The sequence below is a fragment of the Anas acuta genome, chromosome 13, assembly GCF_963932015.1.
Source record: "Anas acuta chromosome 13, bAnaAcu1.1, whole genome shotgun sequence".
In the NCBI taxonomy this organism is placed as follows: domain Eukaryota; kingdom Metazoa; phylum Chordata; class Aves; order Anseriformes; family Anatidae; genus Anas; species Anas acuta.
This window is the reverse complement of record NC_088991.1, coordinates 13968347-13990806: the sequence shown is the minus strand read 5'-3', so window position 1 is coordinate 13990806 and position 22460 is coordinate 13968347. Positions and strand designations below refer to the sequence as shown.

Sequence of the window (22460 nt, the reverse complement as noted above, 5' to 3'; positions counted from 1 at the left end):
AGTGTAATTTAGCAGCTGTAGATAAAACTGGTGCTTGGGCAGCATAAGCATGAAAGTGTGAATTTGCCTTTTCTATTTCAGAGAGATTACAGAGCACTGCCAAATCACAAATTTATTCCAGAGACCTGAGAACACCTTCAGTTCAGAATGGTAAGGAGGAATGTATCAACTCATGTGACAGTGTAGTCACAGGGAGACAGTAATACGTTTTTACTATGTGGATATACAAAAATAAACAAGGTTTGTAACGTTTTCTGATGCCTATAGGTACATACATATGCACATGTACCTCTGGTACCTTGAGGCTTACTTAATAAGGTTGTTGAAAACACAGAATGCCTGTGGAAATAAGACCTGAGACAGTGAATACGCTTCCTCTTAAAACACAGGGAAAAACAGTTAAGTGTTCACGTCATTTCCCATTCCTGACTCTTAAAGACAAACAAAACAGTCATTTCCTTAAAAAAGTATTTTGAGCAGACAGGAGTGCCTTAAGATCATCCAGCAGAAACAATCATCTTGTTTACCCAGGACTTGCTATGGCACTGATACCCCAAACAAGCAACGCTGGCACGCAGGAAGTGAGAGTGCTGTTAAGATCGTTTTCAGTAGTGTCACTCCCAGTAGGTACAGGCTTGGTACATGATCCTCTCTCTCTAGGTGTTTACACTTGTCTGGATCAGAAAATGCTTAGATTTCCCTTTTTGCTCTGAAGAAGTCAATCACAGAACGCTTACAACTACAATGGGCCCCATGTAACTGGTTCAGAGTTCCAGGGACAGGCAGGGCTTTCAGACAACCAGTTCATTCCACCAGGGAGCGCAGCTGATGGGTGCCCCAAGACTGGGTCAAACAACCTTATGTGGGAATCACCTGAGAAGAGACAGTGGCCATATTTCTCAAAACACGCCTGAGGAACAAAAACAAACACGATACCAGGTGGTAACAGGTCCTGCTCTTATTTTAAGAGCTTAACGGTGGTATTTGTGGCAGCTCAAAGAGAAGTCCCTGCACAGAAGTGTGCTTTCAACAGCAAAGCAAATAAATTCTTTCTGGAATCAACTTGTTAAGAATTTCCAGTCAGCTGTATATTATTTCATTTTATCTTCATATGTAGCAAGTATCTGATAACCAACAAGCCTAAACTAGAGAGAGGCTGCCAAGTAGGTTTGGCAATAAGTCACCACATTTCAGTCCTTGTTTTTCAATGTATACTGAACATGCCCGGCTTTTGCCTGGCTTTCCTTATAAATGCCAAATCCCATCACCTGTTTCCTGTGTCAGCTGTATGAATCTCACACTTAATCACCCAACTCCTTCTCCTTCTGATGTGCACTGGCAATCCGTCCCACTGGTGGGGATGCTACAGATGGGAACCTGTCAGGGCACATAGACCCAATCCTAGAATACTTTGTTTACAGGACAAATTTATCAGGTGCCAATTGACACATTTCATGTGTTCTGTGGTGATTTAGGGCAACCTCAAAATTCAGGGACCAAGCTGTGTAGGAGGTCTTAAAAAATTTAATCATCCTCTCTGCCAGGATGAGTCTTGGTCAGAGCAACTCGTGCTTTTTCCTCTAAACTTCTGTGAGGTCTCTTCTGGCCTAAAATACCAGAGAAGTACTAAGGGAACGGACCGTAATACAAATTATGACTGAAACCACTGAAGGAAAATAAAGAATGCCATTGCCAGCAGCATAGCACTTGCACAGTACTGCTCCACATAAGCTACAAGGATTCGGAAACCATTGTCACACAGTCTATTAAGAGCCCTTTAAAAATACTGAACATATAAATGAAAGCAGCCTAGAGAATCTGTGTATCCTCAAAAAACAAGTAACGGAGGTAGGAACACAAGCAGGGAGGCAGCACAGTGTAACAGCTAAAGCCAAGTAAGGGGATACACTCGCTTTTTGGTCTATTTTTGTCTTCTATAGAACACAACCTGCAGGAGCTCGCTGCTGAAAGCTAACCAGCTGTTTACTTTATATGATAAACTGCAGCTAGGGTGTACCAGCTCTTGAAAATTTACAAAGCTCTATTACCGCACTGACAATAAACTGGGGAATTACATGCAGACAAAGTAATGCATTCTGGTCTTTGAAGTAGCAGAAAATAAATAAGCAAAGGAGTATTTTAAGCAAGAGCACAATCATGCTTCCAGTAGCACAAAGCGACAGCCGATGTCCCTATGAAGAAAAAGCTAACAAGGTGGCCCACCTGCGTTACAGGCTCCCTTTAATACCTGTGTTGTGGAATATTAAATTTAAACACATGTAATTGCAGTCATCACGATCCTAGCGCATTCATGAGATACTAAGAAGGTACTAAAATGACTGATAAATTGCATATCAAAGACACGGAATAAAGAACTAGGAGCTCGTAGTGGAACTTAAATCCATATTTCCACTTAAAAAAAAAAACTACTAAAAGTTAAAAAAAAGGTTATTCTCCTTTAGTTTATTTGTATCTCTCACACTTCTACCATAGAACCCCAAAAAGGAAAGTAATCTCGCCCTTCCAGCATGAGCGTGGGGTCTGTCATGGTTGTAGGGTACCTGTCTGCATGGAGCCCACTATGACAGGAACTGCACCTCCCTGACCAAGCCCTTGCCTGCCTGTTGCCTGGGCCCGAGTCCATCACAGGAGTGCTGAGAGCAAACAAGGATGCTCATTTTCAAAAAGTGCATACCAAGTGCAAAGAAAGGGGAAGACTGTCCTGTTACAGGTTAAAAGACAACCTGGAAACAGACACCACACAAAGCAACATGAGGTGACAATTTTTTTGCGTGTAGTTACTATAAAGGATTCTTGCAAGCCAAGTGCTCCTCTGTGGATTGATAAGGTTGATAATCATGGTATTGCAGCTGTAAACATTCAGTTCCATTTACAAATATTTTAACTCTATGCTTGTGAGAAGAGGGATCAACTAAAACTCCATCTGCCAGTTGGTGATGAAAAAGGTTGCTTAAAACAGGGTACAAAGAGCTCACACGTTCTAATTATGACTCCTGAGCCTATTTTAAGCAAACAAGTTACAACTGCAACATATGCAAGAACACAACAACTTGAAGTGAACAACATTAAGTGACTACTGCTACGAAACGTACAAGCTGCTTCCCAGCTCGAAGCTAGCTGATAGAGCTCCGGTGGTTACTCCTATCTTTAGTTATTTCACTAGCAAATAACCTCACAAAAGCAGGACTGGACTCACAACGCTGACCTGAGAATCACAAAACGTTTATAAATCAAGATATCCTGGCCTCACAAGAACACGCAAGACTTTGCATATCCGTTTTGTTTGTACTGGTTAACATTCATTTACAGATAAGTCTTCTGAAGAAAGGCAAAAAGGACAGATTTGGGATTAAGTTCTCATATTAATCTTCAGGAGGACCGAGGACAGCTGTAGAGCATTTGGATCAATTGGCTTGCTGACAACACAGAGAAGACCCTAGCAAATTAATCTGGCTGATGCACAGGCTCATTTTTCCTGGCATTTGTATCACTCTTCTAACATGAAGTATCTATCCCCTCTGCTAAATGCAGTAAGTGCTCATTCCAAAAATACAGTTCCCCTGAGCACTGGCACGGTTATCAGTGTTCCCTCGGCAACTATGTCAAGTCTGGAGAAGGTGGAAAGAAGACAAACACCTATCAGTTAGCAAGGAAGACACATTGGCCCAAGACCCAATTTAACTGCCAACAAATCCTACAGGGGTAGCTTTCAGAGCTATCAAACGCTGATCATGAGCATGACTGCAGAAGGGTGTCTTTCGAGAGGAATGGCAGAATCCTGGAGAGAAACAGCGAGATGGCCCGAACGAACCAGTTTATATATAATATTTAACGTATACACTATATATAGGACCATCATATAGACAAGAAAGATGCATTTCTCAGAGGATGACAAAGACAAAAACACTTGTAATACACTCAGATTGTTTAAGAAACATCGTATGCAGTACTACTGTAACCATGTCACAGTGCAAGCACAGCTTCAACATTCATTGTTCTCAAGTAAATGAATAATTAGTAAAATGCAGGTAATACTAACACATGGAGTAGCTCGTGCTGTCAAGGGTCAATTATGTACATCGTATAAGATCCTAATTCCCCAACCTCTGATACATACATTTTGCAGCATAGTTTAATTCCAAAAGTCACTCTTGTATTTCCGTGGAAAATCCTGTAGATGCCTCTTGACTCCAGGGCACAAAACCACAGCTAGTTGATGACACAGATGGACAAGAAATTGGGATGCCTTATTCTACAAGTTTAAAGTGATTTCTCTCTTACAAAAGACAGAGAAAGAGCAACTGCAAATACATAAATATTTCTCCTTGCTCCAACCACATATATTGCCCTACAAAGGCAAACCACAAAGACCATCATTTGAAAATGTTCATTTTTATTCTTCAGTTTTCCTAGAGTTGTCACAGAAATTTAAGTTAACATTGCACCAAAAAAAGAAAAGCGTGCTGCAGAATTTAGGGCCAACTTCACTGCAAACCAGACTGGGTAGAAGTGTGTTAAAATAGATATTCTGCTTTAAAAAAAAATAATTAATCACAGATTAAAGTAATAATGTAATATAGTTACCTCTCTAACAAAGCGCAGAAACAGAAAAACATTTATGTTTCCATTTATTGGCACTTACTTGAAGAATAGCATAAATATTCAACAGAAAAAAGACAAGTTGACCCACATGCAACTATTAAAACCCTCTATTGATGCATCTTTTTTAAAAGACTGGGACAGACACCAAGAGGCTCATTCTTAAGAAATAAGCAAGGTTAAAAAAAAAACAAAACAAAAAAACAACAAACACAACAGTCTTGCCCTCACCACAAAAGAGTGAATGCACAGCAACTCTTTGGCATGTATCTGAAACTGCAAAATGAAACTATGCCATATTAAATGACAAGCAAAGAGACATTAACGACAAGTTTGTCCATTGGCCACAGGGGCAAAGGGCAGTCTGAACATAAAAAAAAAAAAAAAAGAAAAGGAATCTGCAACTAGTAAGTTGACTATTGCAATAATTTAAGAGGAATGAAGTCAGAAGTAAACTATGACATACCTTGATTGAACTGAGTAAAACTAGTAAATAGGTTCTATTTTCTTTCTACAATAAGAATAACTGGTTGTTGGTCCACCTCAGATCACCAAGTCTTCACGCTGTCATCCATTTCTACTTTTTATGGCTGCTTTCAGTCAAAGCTTCATCCATGGGAATCTTCCACAGCAGAGTTCAGAGTGGGCTTCCCTCCTACTTGAGGAAGTTTCTGAGCTTTTCTCAATTTATTACACATCACAAAGATTTAGTGTTTAAAAGCAAAACATTTTGCTTCATTATTGACTTCTCTGGAGAGAAGGCCTAAAACCACATAGTAAAGATGCATACACACATACAAATGGGGACCCAGCATGGGGAAGTTCAACTGCATAACAAGAGTCAATAACCAAAAATGAGGTTGCCACTGGAAATTTTGAAACAGCTCTCTATGATGGTTTGCAGATTTGTCCTCTTGTTTGGGGAATTTCAGAGTTGAAATAAGGATGCTTCAACCTACTGACTTTTCAAACACAGTATAAGAATCTGGAAACACATCAGACTACTGAATTCTAGACTTCCAATGAGCATCTGAACGTTACAATAGCAGAAGTAACTTGATGTCAATATTTGGGGGAAAGTGACATCAGGAGATTAAATACTGATTAGGCACATTTGATCACCTCAGCCTTTATAAAAGCATTCATGGTCCCTCATTGTTTCTGTCCATCAAAAGTCATACATGAGGACAAACACTATCTGTTAAAATAATGTACTTCTGAAGTACTAGATACTAAAATCTCACAATTTAATGTTCTGTTCCAAACATTATTACTACTTTTCCCCATTAAAAGATTAACAGAGCATCTACCACTCTAATACATCATCTAAATGGGAAAGAAGTATGAAACCCCAGAAGGTTCCACACTAACTTTGGATTTAGTCACAACAGCAGTCATGATCATGAGTAAAATCCAGCATGTAAATTTAAGACGATGATTCACCAACTTGTTCTTTCAGTATCTACTTAGAACACAGAATTGATTAACAGTCAATTAGAACACAAGATTCAATTCTTTTTCCCCCTCAATATTCTCTCTTTCACATGAAAACAAAAATTATAAATACCTAACACTCCAGGAATAAAAACAAATTAAGTAAGCTGCTTCATTGGTTTAAGACAGGACAAACATGGAAGTTTTCTTTTACCACATAGAGCACCACTTTCTATTAGTGAGGACACCACCTTTTGGCTGTTGGAAAGCCAATGTCCACAAGCAGAAGGTATATACAGTATTTGTAACTTACACCAAGAATATATCCATGAGAAATCCATAGCTTGTACACTCAGGTTAGCATCAAATATGTTTGCAATTCAAATGCTTACTGTACTATTAGTAAATGTCATACAAATCACTAGAAACGTGAATTCCTCCTCAAGGAACTATTCTGGAAGTTTTCTAGAAATAATGACATTTCTGGAAGTTCCTATGAGGAACAGAATCACATAAAAGACTCAGTTATACACAAGAGAAAGTCTTATAGATATCCAGCCTGTTTCTTGGTGTCCCATTAGCAGACTTGTGCTTCTCAATCAATAGGTAACTTAGCTGTAAGATCTACTGGTAAAAACGGAGATCTGGAGTCAGACAGTGAGACTGGAGAGTCTGTGTTGGTGCTAACTTCAGCTGGTGAGTCGCAAGAAGAGCCTGCACTGCTTCTATTGTCATCAAGCGCATGTGACGACAAACTGAAAACACAGCAACATCAAGATATGAGAAATTAAGTATTCTAATATTTCTTAAAATTTCAAATACTAGCTTTCCATTCATTATAAACCCATTTTAAAAGCAAATCTACATCTTTGAAGGAACAGTAAACACTGTATTTTAAATAAATCTGTAACAAAACACCTTGCAGTCTCTTCCAAACACAGAGATAGCATTCTGATTTTTTTCTCCTTCAGCTTACCCAGAAACTGTTTAGAGATTTAGAGGCATCAAGCTGAAAAATTCATTGCCAGCTTCACCCCATGTCCTAACAAGGACCCAATGTATCCAGATGCCTTTTGCCAAGGGATTTAATGCATAGCACATTTACCATTCACTACATGTCTTATAGGATGCAAAATTTTAATTGTAGATGTTCTATCACCAGTGATAGCATCAAACCATTTTTAAAAATTGCCACCTCCTAAAACAAGTAGCAGCAAACTAAACTTGCACTGCTGTGCCTACTATGAATAGAATGTGAAAAAAAATACATGTTTTTAGAATATCCTTAAAACAAATCCATTTTACTATCTCCACTGCAACAGGCTCAAAGCTTGTGCACAGCTTTGTACTTTAGCTAGGAGGCAGAGAGGCCAGAGGTACACTGTAAAAAATGCTTTCCTGATAGTCAAGAAGGTAGTAATACATACGGTATGCCTACAAAACTACAATACCAAATCAAGTTACCTTGCTATTTCAAGTCATTACGATTTTTTTTCCATGTAGTGCTTTTTTATCTCCTCCCAGCAGGGAGGGTCAGACTAATTTTCTGATGTGATTAACAGCAAGGGAATAAATAAATAAATAAATAAATAAAACACCCACAATCATTAACATTCACATTTGATTGCAAGTTGAAACTGGATTCCAAAAATTGCCAGCCATAAGGTGTCTTTTCCTAAACATGCTCAATGCCCATACACATGAAATATGTTAACAAAGGTTATCAGTCAGTCCAAGAAATTCTAAAATTGTAGTGAATTTTACTGATGATTTACTATGATACTTTCAGTGCTTCAAAAATACAGGATGTTTGTATTAATAATAAAAGAAAAAAGACAACACAAACTTCTTGCAGTGCTTCTGATGAAATTCACACAAATAAGAAGTATGGCATTTACCATCCCACACTGTCCGTGTGATGTGAAACTTCAGGAGTAAGCATGTTCATGGATCCTTGGAATAATCTTTTTGGATGATCTTCCATCTCTGTTACCCCTTCAGTATGAGACAAAGGAGGGATAAAAAAAATAACATTTCTCAATTGAACTAAAATCTACGTGCAATGTACTTCCAAGAGCAAACAAAATAGAAGTCCAAACTCATAATATAGCACTCACCAGACCGTAATATTTAAAAGATAGGAGTTTGATGCTGAAATTTTAAAGACCACCGCTTGCAAATTTTTTAGCCTAAAATTTAGGAGAATTTAATGAGTTTAGACTGAGGTTTAGATATCAGATAATCATTCTTCAGTAGAGGAAAATCAAATTTTCATTTTAGTTTATTCAGCTAATCAGTTCACTGACTAGCTGCATCAAAGCAGAGAAGCTGAGAATAAGGAAAGGTGGTTTTCCTGTTGCAATTAATAAAGGTGGTTCAGAATTATCATTAAACTTACATATTGAATTTGACTTCCAAATACACCAAAAGAAAAGACAGCAGATGTATGCTTAAATAGACTATGTAAGAACAAAGAGAAAAGCATTTTAAAAATCTGTCTCAGAGTCAGAAGTGATCTGTTACAAAGATGAAGCAGAAGATATATTTAAAAACAGATGCAATAAAATAACGTTATGCTAAACTCGAGAAAAAAAAAAAAACATAGGATGAGAGAATAAAAAGCTGTAAGGTATCTACTAGGTCTCTGGATCAGTTTGTTTTTGAAGAGTGACTTTAAATATACAGTATTCGCGTACTTCAATTAGTCAGGACTTTAAAAGATTTTTGTGAAATCAAGTATATATTTATCAATTTGACTGTTTTATCACTACAAACAGTTCAATTTATTTGGTCAACTGTAGCACTATTTCTAGTCTCTCTATTTTGGTCAACTATTTCTAGTCTCTCAAAGCATCAGACAGCTGGATAGAATTAGGAAGAAAGTTATATGAATTATTTTAAAAGTAACAATTTATTATGTTAGCCAAAAACAAATACTATACCTTTTCTTTTTATTGACCCAAGAACACTTGGTCGAATGCAGTTAATTGGACTCTGGCTTCTCCTGCTAAAAGAAGGCAGATGCTATACTGATATCACCATTAACAGAGGAAGCCTGAAAACATGTAAAGAATCAAAAGATATTCAGATAACAAAGAAAACAAAACAGTGTTTCAGAAAACACTAAGAAAATAGCCATTAAAACAGCCTATCAAAAATATTTCTGTTGTTTTATTTTCATTTATTAAAATTTTTAAAAGAAGTACCAGGAAGCATAGACCTTAACAGAAAAGGTTAGGTCACACTATTTCACAACTGGGGCAGACTAAAAGCTCACGTTCTAGGTAGTGACTATTGCTCAGCTGACAGGCAACACTTTGCTGAAGTGTTATAGCCCAATGAAGTTTAATTGCTTTATTCCCACATAGCTCAAAACAACATCCAATAAAACTAAAACCAGAATCTGTAAAACTCTGATGTGTGTGTTTTCTCTTATCAGAATTACTTAAAAAGTGATTAAGAGCAATATAAAGATAATACTGCAAAGACATGCTGAAGTGCAGCCCACTTTCCTGATGTTCTGACACAAAAAATTTAACCAACATTTTAAGGCACTGTAAAATCTAATGTCAGGATGAATGCATGAAGTTCATTTGTAATCAGGTATCAATTTTAATTATTTATATAATAAGTTCTTGTATTTCAAAAGCTTACTGCAAACTAGTTATGCCAATTTCCTATTACTGATGTGATCCGATACTTACCTTGAAAATCTCCTTGTTGGACTTGGGCTAGGACTTGGAGGTAATCCACTGCTACTAACCAAACTTTGCAAAGACGGTGAGAAACATTGCTGAGAGCAAAACAGTTTGAGTTATTTACATATAAATACTGTACCACACATGGTAAAAACTGATCCTTATCACAGGTAAATGAGTAATCCAATATTAATTTCAAGCAACCAATCTGACTGGGTATACTAAGATATCACTTTTGGTTACTGAGGAAAAAAAAATTGGACAGCTTCAATTGTTACATAAAACACATGCAAGTTGGCAAGCATTTATTTCACCATAGTCTGGTTAAACAGTTCATAAAATAAGAATGTATGCCCCCTCTTCTTAATTTACATTGAAAGCAAATGAAAAATAAGTTTTATCGACCACAGATTAGCAGCAGAACACTCCATAAAAATTCAGATGGTGGTTTCTGTTTTGGAGTTTCAGGGTAAGTGGTTTTTTTGTTTGTTTGTTTACTCTAGTTTCTGGTTTGCAGCTGAGGTAGAAAGGAGCAGGTGGTTAAATCTTTTGCTGCTAAGTTGATTGAATTTAGTTAGCACTACTTAATAGAAAAGCTTCATTACTGCATTTTGCTCACCTTCCCTATTCCTCTGGTAGGTGAAGGAGCTGGAGAGACTGGGATAAAGTCTACTTGCTTTGGTGATGATGATTTTTCAAAATCATTGTCACTCTGTAAATAGGATGCACAATTAACCTTATGAGCAACTATCTTAACATGAAAAGGACTGCTTCATGTGGAATTGAGTAAGACTCCAAAGTTACCCCCTTCTTATTCATATATATACATATATACACACACACATTTACATAGCTATGTAAAAAAAAAAAAAGCCTTAAACATTACTTGTGGAATACCAAAACATGGAAGAATATTTGGACATGCAAACATTCATGTTATTTTTCGTGACACACCAGTCCAAGGAACTGACATGTATCCATGAAAAACTGGTAATTCTATGCCTTACTGTGTGAAAAATTGCTGATCAAAACCAGCAATATATCAACACCTTAACAGGAGGTCAAAATATAAAAGAAAATGTTGACATGCGAGTGTCTTGATGCTGATAATAGAAATACAAATAAAAGCATGAATTCATTACCAGGCTCAAGCTCTCCTCCCATGACTGGCTCATCTGCATTGCTACTTGCACTTCTCTACAAAGAAGAAAACAAATGTATTGTCCTACACCCACAAAAAATTGCATTAAGTATTTTTGTTGGCCTTAATGTTTACCTTTCATGTACTGTTTCTCTGTTCATCAAATTCATTCCTTCTTCCTATAAGAGTAGGAAATTAAAAATTAAGATAAAAAAAGATCTGCTACAGCAAGTCAGAAAAAAAAAACTAGTTCCATTTCACTTCAGTATGGAGGTTTTATTCAGCTCTGTTGACTAACAGTAACCTTGAGCTCTCCCTAGGTGAAGAGAAGAGAATGGGAGAGAAAAGAAAAGCAACATTTCAAGACAGACCATCCCATAATAAGTGTTAATGGGAGGTGGCTGTTTCTCAAGAAGCTTTTTCTTTTCACATTCACTGTTATCCAAGAGGTAGTTACAGAACTGAATAATGTTCATACAAATTAAGATTTCTGCCCATGATAGAGTATCTTTATGCACTCTTGCATAACATTATTTTTTAAAGTAGTTTCTAGCATAAGTAATATGCTTGAAATTATGGATCCACAGAATAAGGAATACACCTTACTCTGTGTAACTAGCTAGACATTGTCAGCATCTGGGATAAGGTATTTTTTCTAAAACAATCATAAAATACTATTAAAATGGATCAGAAGTGTAATTAAATAAACTTTCACACCAAGTAAAAAGTTGATCCATTCTCCTCTTGACTATGAACCATTCCTTAAAACGCTCAACTGAATACTATCAGTCTGTTGAGTGAATGAAGAGATTCCATAATTCAGTTCAAGAATAAAAGTGTAACTAAATATCTTCACAACCATCATTATACGTAGGGAGAGTCTAACTTAGTTCAATTGTGTGGTTTGCTAAGATTTGAAAGACCTCAAAATTAGAGCACACTGTTCCCATTTGTGCTGGTAAGAATAGAGTGCTGAGAATTTCAATTTCTGAATTCAGCTATCAAATGCAGATTAGGAAGTGTCAGTGTTCAGCTTAATAAATGTATGGAATAAGTGTGAATACAAAAGTATATTCAAACAATTTGAATTATCAAACTTTATTTCATGTACTAATAGCAACAAAACAAGAGTTATTCATGTTCTCAGCTCTAAAACTGTCTTGAGTGCTTCAGAATCTGTTCAAGCCAGTACATTGTTTGCTTAGTAAGCACAAGCAGTTATTTTCTTCAGGGTTACTATGCATGCACCTTAAATATCCAAGGCAGGAAGCAGAAGCACCTTACACCACTTCAGAAATCATATCCCAAAAAATGCTGTCTGAAGCATTCAATTAGTTTTACAGAAAAGAGAGAAAACAAGTCTATCCATTGCAAGCTTGCAATTTTACAGGAAAAAAAAAAATCAAACATCTTAAGGCCAGTTTATCATTCTACTGTCAAAACGTAGAATTTAAAATGGAAGAGCCACAAGAGTTTCAGCTTGTTGATTTTAAAATTTGTGCCTTTAGACTGTGGTCTGTTGTCTGGTGACAGTGCTATTTAGGCTTCAGATATTCACCACACCCCTCTCCTTTCCTAAGTATTTGCTCTTACGTCCTTCCCCTCATGCCGTAACAGCACAAGTAATGATCTGGATAAGAATATTATACAGATGAGAAACAGCCCAGCCAAATGCATTTGAACTATTTTTTTATTTTTTTTCCAAAATTGCTTCCTTATCCAGTTCTTTTTATGGCTGCACAGTCTTGTGCCAGCACAAGTTGAGGAATACTTTGTCACTGCCCCTGAATATTTATGCTGGCTCTACTGCCAAAAACTCGGTGAAACTTTACCCTAAGGGTTTACACTTAAAGGTCTCTTCTAAAATGTTCATTTTAAGATTTTTTCTTCTTTCTCAAATCTTCTCTTTACTATAAGAATTGTGTTTTTTGTTGTTGTTGTTGTTGTTGTTTTTTTAAATAAAATTTGGAACTCTGCAAACAAGATACAGCCTTTAGTTTTGAATATACCTTGAAGCAGTGATATACAGTATGCAGCAGTCTACTGTTTCATAGCAAAATTTATAGTTATTTGAAGGCCATCGCACACTGACTGCAAAAAAGCTAACCCCGTATAAACAATATTTGAAAAGAATTGCAATCTGTTCTTACCTGTTTGATTTGATGAAGACGGCTGCTAGGAATACGTATAGGAGATGATGGCACAAACTGCAGAACAAAACAACATACAACTGAAACACTTAAAGAAAAACAAACAGGGGAGAAGGGAGGGAAAGGTGCAAAAATGTTAATAACTACTTTATAGCACTATCCTAAACTCTCTCTACTGTCTTCTCTACAGAATGATGCTGCTTTTAACTAGAACACTGCTACCTTTCATACATGTATATATGGTTGCATAAATATTTTCATCCAGCAGGCTCCCCAGTAGATCCTTAAAAATATAAAGCCAAAACTACACATGGTGAAAAAAAACTTCTGGATTGTTGCCTACCTACAAATAAGTACTTTGACAGATGAAAATAAAATCATCTACTGGAGGACTATCAAAGAGTTAAATAGTTCCTTTCAGGTTTCTCAAGATCTTCACATATATGGGTGACAAAAATTGAAATTGGAGAGGATGTCACTAAAAATGCTCTTAATTCTATCAAGCTTTGCATCAAGATCTCCCTGGAACACTATGATCTAAAACTGCATACTCAAAAACAAAGTAATTAAAGCACTTGTTTTCTCAAAATATCATTTCCTTTCATATATTTCCTGTCCCTCAAACATTCGACCATCAGTTGGCTTTTGTCGTAACTGAACTAGGGATCAAAACCCCAAAGCTTTAGTCAGAGAGGTTTACCTTCAAACCCCTTCAAAATACAAGGCATCTTTTTTAAAATGGATGTCTTCAATAAGTAAGGTTTGTATTATCACTAAGTGTTTGTCATATTTCATGCAGTATGAGGCCTCATCAGCTACACAAAACTGGTCAGAGAACTAATACTCATTCTGTTAACCAGGTACTGCAACATCTTCTGATCAGTGTCATGAAGAATGCAAAGATTTTGCTGTCCTAAACAAAAAGCTATGGTAAGTTATGACAGATTACTAAGGCTTCATATATCCAGAATCCTCCCTCTAAACAAACATCAAGCCCTTTTTCTTGCAGAAGATTTTAGTCTCACACAAACACAGAGGATGTTTAATGCTCATAGCAGAATGTAGTCACCACAACACACACTACTGATGTCCTGTGCTTACAATTAGCTACTTCTTCAGTCTAGTTTAAGTCAACTTTACTCTCATACCAGGCTCCCAAAAATCCTATATACCTACTAAAATTTCCTCCAAATGTGATGAACCAACGTTGACCTTGAGTTGACCTTGATTGTGGCACAGAAAAGGATCTGGACAATAGTGCATTCCTGCCTGTTCACTCGGTCACTCCCTAGTAGAAATGCATTTGTTCCACTCATTACATTCTGGTTTTATTACTTTGATCCAAGTATTTTAAGGTTTAACATTAATAGAACATACATGTATATCAAATCAGTGGGTCCCAGTGTATAGTAAATATATATATAGAGAGAGAGAGAGAGAAAAAAACTCAGCTAAGCGCTCCTCAACAGGATCTGATGCAGATTTGACTAATCCTACATCCCATCTCTAACAAGTCATGATCTTCACTCTGTGCTCAAAATCCACTTTTTCCCTGTTTGTAGTACTTTACTTCTTATGAAAAGAGACTATCAGAAGCCCAAGTCACTTTAAAATGATACTTGCTAAAGCAGCCTGAATCCATCTGTTAAAATTATGATAAGTCAGCACAAAGCTTAATAAATAAACAAATAACCAACTATTAAGACTAAATTACCAACATGGAAAAGAAACACCTTCTGCTTTTTTCCTTTTCCAATGTTTTATAATTTTTTTCACTGAAGGTAAAGTTTCACTAGCACCAGTTTGGCAGGCAGCACTCCCAAAATAAGCAGTCAGCTGCCCCTGGTGCCACTACCCTTCCATTTCTGGCCCTGCACTGCCACCTCTCTTCTGCCAACACAAGCAACTATGAGGCCACGCAGTGAACCGTAACAGGGAACTTACCTAACAAAAAAGAAGAAAAAGAGACAAACCAAAACAAAACCTTTGCTGAAATAGCAGCTGAACATCTAACCACAGCCTAAAAATGTTTTGCCTTAAAAGAAAAAAAAAAAAAAATTACTCACTAGGTGCCACTGAGGTTCTGGAAGGAAATAAACAGATTCTGAGTATAGATGATCCTTTCTTGGCAATTACATGTATTTACCAGAAAACCACAGATTAAGAACCACACAGCATTGCATAGCAGCCCCTGTAGTTGCCATTAGAAAAGAGCTGGAGTCTGAGACTTGGAAACATTATTTAAAATAAATAAATAAATAAATAAAAATTTTAGAATGTAGTTGAGGAACTAGGACAACCACCACAACAGCCCTGAAGATGGTGCTAGAATATGACCTTCAGTTACTGAAGCATTTTTAACAACTCCCATTGTTTCCATGAGAGGTAACAACAGATCAGAAAAATGATGATCATTTTTTCACAAGTTTAACGTAAAATGTTAGGTGAACTCGTAACTGTTTAAACAAACTGTTTACGTTAACAGTTTGATTCAGTTACTGAACCTTTTAAACCTCCTTATTACTGCTTACACTATAGTAAAACTTAGATTAGTTTTTCTGAAAATGAAAAAATGTTTTGAAGTATACTGTATCACTTACCTACTACAAAATTAAATTTATCTAAGCAGATGTCATCCAGCATCTTGGGATATTCTCTAAGGTCAGAAATTTACACTTCCTCTAAAAAGAGTACCAGGTGAAGTTGCTTAGAGTCCTTAATGCTGAAGATCAATTTTCTGAAAATTGCTTAGCTATAGTTGATCCTGGTTTAAGACAAGAGAAGTATAGGATAATCTCTAAATTCCTTTTCATTTCCATGCTGCTTGCCATCCTCAACAGAAACATAAAACAGCCCAACTCAAAGAACTGTTTCAAAGCAGACAAGGCATTGATATAGCAGCCAATGAAGCATCTGATTTTGAGCATAAGTTTCAACTGTATTTTGTCAGCACCTGCGCAGCAGGGAATGAAGACAAATTACAACCCTAAGAAATCCACAAGACCACAGGGATACATCTTCATGGGTGCTAGTATTTACTTCCAGTCTCTGATGCGCCCCCCAGAAGGGGTTGGAAGGACAGGATCCTATATAGCTCCAGGTGCAAGAAAAAACAGAGAAAAAGCTCTTCGTATACAGGAGAATGTATGGTAGGGAAAAGACAGGGAAGAGACCTAACCTACCTTTCACCTCTCGGCCTTGAGATGCTGCTTGCCAGTTTTGGAACCCACACTCTCTTCCCTGAAAAGCTTTTCTACTTCAGGCATGACAACCCAAAAATGCAAACTGAAAATTGTTCCTGAAAATTCCTTTGTTAGCTCTAAGACAATTTTTGTTCTTAAGTACCGCATTCAGCTTTCCTCTCTTAACAGAAGAGCATATCTCATTTTCTAGAATATTTTTATTCTTAATGCTAGAAAAACTGTCCATTGACAAGTATTAGTTCTCTTTGACATTTAACTTTTTGTTCATTTTTAAGGAATCCATTCTCATTTCATTCCTTGGCCATTGAGTCAGAACTACTTCTCATCTACTACTGAAACCAGAATAGTTACAAAATCCAGAAGACTGCAATATCTGTTTCTGGTACAGCCATACGAGAACTAGTACTGCTTCACGACAACTTACAGGCAATGCTTCCCAAATTAGCATATTTTTTTCCCCCCAACAACTGAAGATATTCAAGAAGTAAACCTAGTAAACTGAGCTTTCACCTTTGTTTCTCCTTTAGTCTGTCCACAAGCATAAACAAACTTACCCTGAGCTGCAACCCTAGAAAATACATGAAAAAACAGACTGTTGTTTAAGAATTCTTGACCACAATACAGTCTATAACACTTTATTTCTTAGCAGGAAAAAGTGAGTTCTAATAATCTTTCTGAAGCTTTAAATAAGTATCCTGGTTTTGTTACAGACACAAGCCCTTGCTGAGGTACTTGTCTGGCCTGACTTTAAAGCAGAAATTTACTGAAGAGGCAGCAATCAGGAAAATATGAGAGTAGCATTCTTCACCCATTAACATGGGGCTAACAGATTATTTCTAAAGCATTGTCAAAAAGTATCTAAAGAAACAGGATAACTGCCATCAGGTTTACAGGGGACTACAGCTTTTAAAAAATAAAAAAAAATTATGGATATCCACAAATCAAAATGCACAGAAACCAATATGGTAGAATTATTTTGTGAAATAATTTTAATTAAAAAAATAATGCTACTCCACTCCTGCCTGAACATAGCTTATTTTTTCCAAAACTTGCTGAATGCAGCTAGATGTTATCCCAAGTCTACCTGTTTCCTAAGGCTGTCTTAGAGGAAAAGTTGCATGAAACTTTGACAAAAAATTCCTTTTAGTAAGAGGAAATAACTACCCAATGTACCCTGGTCCTTTCGATAAGGGTTACCAAACCAATCTATGAAATCCTGTGCAGGTGTTCTCAATTGGCCAAAATCACATCCTCCTATCACAATTTATAAGGTGCAAAAACCACAAGATATACTACATTTTCTCTGGGTTGAAGCTCTGTATTTTCAGATTAATAGTTTAAAGATTCAGATTTTGGGGAGCTGTAGTAACAGAAGCGTGATAAAATTTGAAATCACAAACGAATGTTTCTAATAGGAGGAATTATTCATTCTGGGGGTCTCAAGCTCCATTTTCTATCAGCCATTGTATTTTGTTATATCAGCTGTTGATTACAACACTCTGTTCTGACTTTTATATAATAAGTAATTTAAAATTGGAACATCACTGCATTTATTTCTTAAACTTCAGTAATAATAATACATCTATACAATTGCTTTTCTTTGCTAACTACCTTTCTTACTCCATCTTAGAAAATCAGCTTGTATTTTATAAACAAAGTTATGATGACAATGAAATGCAAGTACTCTCCATGGTCAAATGGCCTATAAATAACATTTCCCTATAGCTACAGCATATTACTGTCAGTGTAGAGCCTTGTTTCTGAAAATATGTGGTATTAGTTTCACACATTACAGCCTCATTTTATTCTTTCCTCCTGTTTGCACACTTCTGCTTTGGGCCTAATATGGTTGTCTAATAGTTCTCTTACCAGGCTGTGACGATTCATAACCGTGGTACTGTTCCTGCGGGTTCGCAACACGTTAGCCTGGAACACCTGTGAATTATCACTGTGAAAAGAAACACTTGTCAAATGCAAAAGCCATTTCCTTCCCATCAAACAGTACCTCTTATTGTAAGCTCAGTTTCAAATGCTATGACAGCAATTGTTTCAAGACAAAGCGCCTGAGAGACACGTATGTAAGAACACTACTGGCATGTTGGCTGAATGGAAACCAAATTGCTCTTCCACCCAAATCTCAGCTACTTTAATTAATGATTTTAATTAATCACACTGAGACTGCAGAACTACTGAAAAATTAAGACTGATCATTTCTGTGGGAATTTGTTGTGTTTGGAACAGCTACAGGCTTCGGACATCATTCAGCAGAACAAATTTGTAATAGCATATAAACAGTTACTGGAAACTAGCTTGAATGCCAGCAGAGCAAAAAATCCAGCATATTGATAACACTTATCACTGTGACCATTTAATAAGTTCTCAACTCTTTTTCAGTAGAGGTTAAATTAAGCATACCGTGAAAGCAGTTTAAAAAGTCCTAAGACTTTTGACCCCAGTCATGTCTGTAATCAGGAAACAGCACATCAATTTAATAGCACAGGGTTCATTATTTGCCATAACCTGTGTTCCTTTCTCAAGGCAACTTTGTTGCTATTGATTCCTAAAGTAAGTTTCTCTGGTCATCACTAATGTTATCAACAGTGTACTTAATGAATGAGACTGAAGAAAAGAAATAACGATCACTAGAATATAAAATTTAGAGCCACGACCCTGTAATCCTCATGCCTAAAAATCACTGAGGAATTGCATAAGCCAACAGATCCATATGTCAGGTTGTAATAAGATCCAAGTAACAGGAATTCACTGGGTTGTATCTTTTTGTCTCAGCTACGACAAAAATACGGTCTCTTAAAACTAATCTGACCAAGAGTATTAGTGTGTTCTAAAGGCTGATAATCATAATGCACTTTAAAGACATGTCAGACAGAATCCTCCACTATGAAATACACCAGTAGGACACAAGTTTTAGATCATTTTTATTCTGAGCTAGATGAATGCTAACAAAGCTTTACTCGGAAGTAAGAGTCAATAGCAACTGTTATAAGCACTGTGCTTTCACCAAGAAGAATGTGTTGCCTCTAAAACATCAAATACAACACTGAAAAAAGTAACTGATGTCCAGTCAAAGACATTTCACTCAATTTACACCCACAAGAAATCAAACATTTGCTCTTTGACAGGAAGTAGAACAGGAGGAATTCAAAGAGGTCGTGATTTGACATTTAGAGATGAGATTTACTGGCCGAGGCCAACAACTACAACTTCTCTTTAGTGTAAGCGTACTGGCTGGTACACCAATGCACAGCAGAGCATAAATGCTGCATGCTGAAATCTAGGTTTTGAATGGAAAAAAACAGATTTGAAGGATTCTGCAATACATTATCAGAGGCTGAATCCAATACTCGGTGCTGACTAGAAGAGAAGAAAGGGAGAGGAAGGAAATATAAATATCCTTACCTTTATTTTCCCTTGCAAAAACACTAGAGAACTGGTCAGATCTCAGACTTACCTTTCACAGAAAATTCTTATAGTTCCCAATAAAAAAATAATAATATTGATTTAGCATGAGAACAAGAATCAAAAGTTCTGTGAAAGGTACATTCTTTGATCTAAAACATTCACCTGGAGATGTTCTCTGGCTTTACAGTACCTTTTTCTCTAAGCTTCTTACTAGATCTGTTAACGAGGAAATCAAGTCGGTAGGCAGTGACGGAGCAGAAAGAGCAATCTGTCCAAGAGCAAGAGCTTTTGTTTCAGTTTACCCAACAAAGCCGTTCTGGGAAAAAAATGAAGTTTCTTGCCAAGAGCTGTAATCTTGCAAAAACAGTTTTCTGCTGGAAAATTCCTAACTAGCAGGCAAACCACTGCAACCACCTGAAATTAGTTCAGCAGGATTTCAATTTAATCTCTATAAACACCTAGTGTAGTACACACGCCGTTTTAAGGCAAAAGCTCAGGCTATATGCCCAGAACTTGACCTAAACAGTTTGTTTGCAGCATGATTATCAGATGCTGGGCTGTTTCTTTCACTTGGCTGCTTTGTATTTTTAAAAAGCAGAGCATCTCAGAGTTCATAAGGAACAACTTATAAGGCTAAGCTTATAAGAACACCTATGTCTCGGTTACATAATTAGTTTACCTGCTCAGAAATCTGCCCGAGGAACAACTACCATTCACAATACCTCTGTACCGCATCAAACTGTAAAATGATAGCGGCTTCATTGCAATTACATAAAAGAAATGCAGTGTTTACTTAAAATTAAATCACGACTGAGTAATAAAAGCACTAACATTTTCTCTGAATTGTTGTGCAGAGTCAGTTGTTTTGGTGTAACGTTTATGAGAGATTTATTCATCAACTGATATTTATTTCTTTACAGAAACATGAAGTTTAAGGGGAGGGAGAAAAAACAAAGTACTTATATATTATGCTATCTTTTACAAAAGCTTAGTGTCAGTATGCTCTCCCATCTGCGGACATACTGCTAGTAGATGCACATAGCCCACCCTGAAGTTAGATGTTACTGACATCATCTAAGAGACATTGGGGCATCCCCCAACTTCACAAACTGCCCCAGAGAGGCAGGAAACGGTACTTTGAGTTATAAAGTTACCCAAACACAAAATTATATAATCATAGACTGGGTCAGGTCAGAAGAGACCAGAGATCACCCAGTTCTACCAGGCCAGGTTGCTCAAAGCCCTATCCAACCTGGCCTTGAACACTTCCAGGGATGGGGCATCCACAGCTTCTCTAAGGCAACCCGGTCCAGCGTCAAAAAAAGCACCCCACAGACCTGCACACCTGAGAGCTTTGCTCTTAGCCCTTGCCTGTGTATCAACCGAGGAGAGCTTGGCAGAGAATACCCTGCAAAAACTCACCCCCCCCTGCAAATGCCAGCTGCTGTTAGGCTAATGGCAATGCCCAGACAAAACCACCCACCCAGCTCCGTGTGCTTCTCCCAGCATTGCACAATAACAAAACCAGGAGCAGCCACAGGACACCCGGCACTGCTTAACACTAAGCAGAGCACCTCGTGTAACGCTCAGGGTCCCCCTCAGGCCCCGGCCGAGGGCTCCGGGCCGGGCCGGGCCGCGCTCACCTGAGCCCGTGGATGAGGGGGGCGCTGTTGGATCTCCTCAGGCCGCCCCCGTCGCTCGGGGCCGCGGCGCTCCCCGGCGGCAGCTCCAGGTCCAGCTCCATTTTCTCCTGAGCCATCGCGGCCCCGGCCCCGCCTGCGCCTGCGGCTCGGCCCGCTCCGCCGCGACGCCCATTCACTGCCGCCGGCCGCCGCGGCTCCTCCTCATCCCGCGCCGCCGCCGCCGCCGCTCCCCAGGGCGCGGGGCGCTGCGGCCGCCCCTACAGGCCCCGCGGGCGGCGCCGCGGGCAGGGGCCGGGGGCGCGCCGGGCCCGCCGAGGGGGGCGGCCCCAGCAGCGCCCCATGCCCCTACAGCAGCCCCTACAGGCCCCTGCCCGGCCCCGCGCCTCCCGGGGCCGCCGCCTGCGCGCGGGGCGGGGCGGGACGGGACGGGACGGGACGGGCGCGGAGGCCTCGGGACGGGACGGGACGGGACGGGACGGGAGCGGAGCGAGCGCCTCAGGCCCGACGCCCCCCGCCGCCGCCGCCAGCCCCGCGCATGCGCCGCCGGGAGCCCCGCACGGAGCCCCGAGCCCGGGGCCCGCGCCTGCGCCGAGCCCCCCGGGGGGGCCGCGGGGAGCGGGGCTGGGTTTAGGATCGAGGGTTTAGGGGTTAGGATTTGGGGTCGTGGTTTTGACTTTTTGCTGGTCTTTGCAAGCTCAGCTGTCTCTGCTGGGGTTTGTATTGCCGGTGGGGTTCTCAGGCAGCCTTTCCCAACAAAAGTAACCAGAGAAGAAAGGCAGATTATACATAAGCAATATTTTTTCCATAAATCCCATGCCTAAGATAGCATTTTGTAACGTCAGCCGGCTGGGTGTATTCCACCCACTGGGATATTTCCCTGGTATTTTGAAGTATTCCCATTTTATCACCCGTGCCATAACTCTTCATGCCCGCTCGTCCCTCTGCATCATTGCACTCTTTCCCCCAGTCCCTGCTTCCATCATTCACCTGCATCCTCCCCAGGCTCTGTTTAACATACCCTTTCCCTTCTTAATCCCTGTTCCCATGGTAATTTGCCCTGTTTCTCTTACTCAGATCTTTGCGATTTCCTCATTTCAGTCTTTGATCTCATTCTGTTCCATAGCACAGCTCCTCCACAGCCACATCCCCTT

At 38.7% G+C, this 22460-nt stretch overlaps 1 protein-coding gene across 2 annotated transcripts; it reads right to left on the bottom strand.

Annotated features, from left to right (window-relative positions):
• Window positions 1–4394: 4394 nt before the first annotated feature.
• Window positions 4395–21816, bottom strand: LOC137863519 (P2R1A-PPP2R2A-interacting phosphatase regulator 1). 2 transcript variants are annotated; one of them, XM_068696705.1, is made up of 10 exons: window positions 21310–21816; window positions 18116–18194; window positions 13044–13100; window positions 11029–11072; window positions 10895–10949; window positions 10372–10464; window positions 9759–9847; window positions 8997–9058; window positions 7953–8049; window positions 4395–6809 (listed from the first exon to the last, which is right to left on the bottom strand). In XM_068696705.1, the coding sequence occupies exons 1-10, from the start codon at window positions 21423–21425 to the stop codon at window positions 6650–6652; spliced, it is 852 nt and encodes a 283-aa protein (XP_068552806.1). In that variant the 5' UTR covers window positions 21426–21816; the 3' UTR covers window positions 4395–6649. The 2 variants fall into 2 exon arrangements, with proteins under 2 accessions (XP_068552806.1, XP_068552805.1); XM_068696704.1 differs by having other exon boundaries at window positions 8997–9061; window positions 21310–21813.
• Window positions 21817–22460: the final 644 nt, after the last annotated feature.

Excerpts from the sequence above, each read along its gene's own strand:
- LOC137863519 (XM_068696704.1), bottom strand. The coding sequence starts at position 21,425 with ATGGCTCAGGAGAAAATGGAGCTGGACCTGGAGCTGCCGCCGGGGAGC. Across the intron at positions 18,195-21,309 it reads CCCCTCATCCACGGGCTCAG|TGATAATTCACAGGTGTTCC; the intron begins GTGAGCGCGGCC and ends TTCTTTTCACAG. Across the intron at positions 10,465-10,894 it reads GGGAGGAGAGCTTGAGCCTG|AGTGACAATGATTTTGAAAA; the intron begins GTAATGAATTCA and ends TCCTATTTACAG.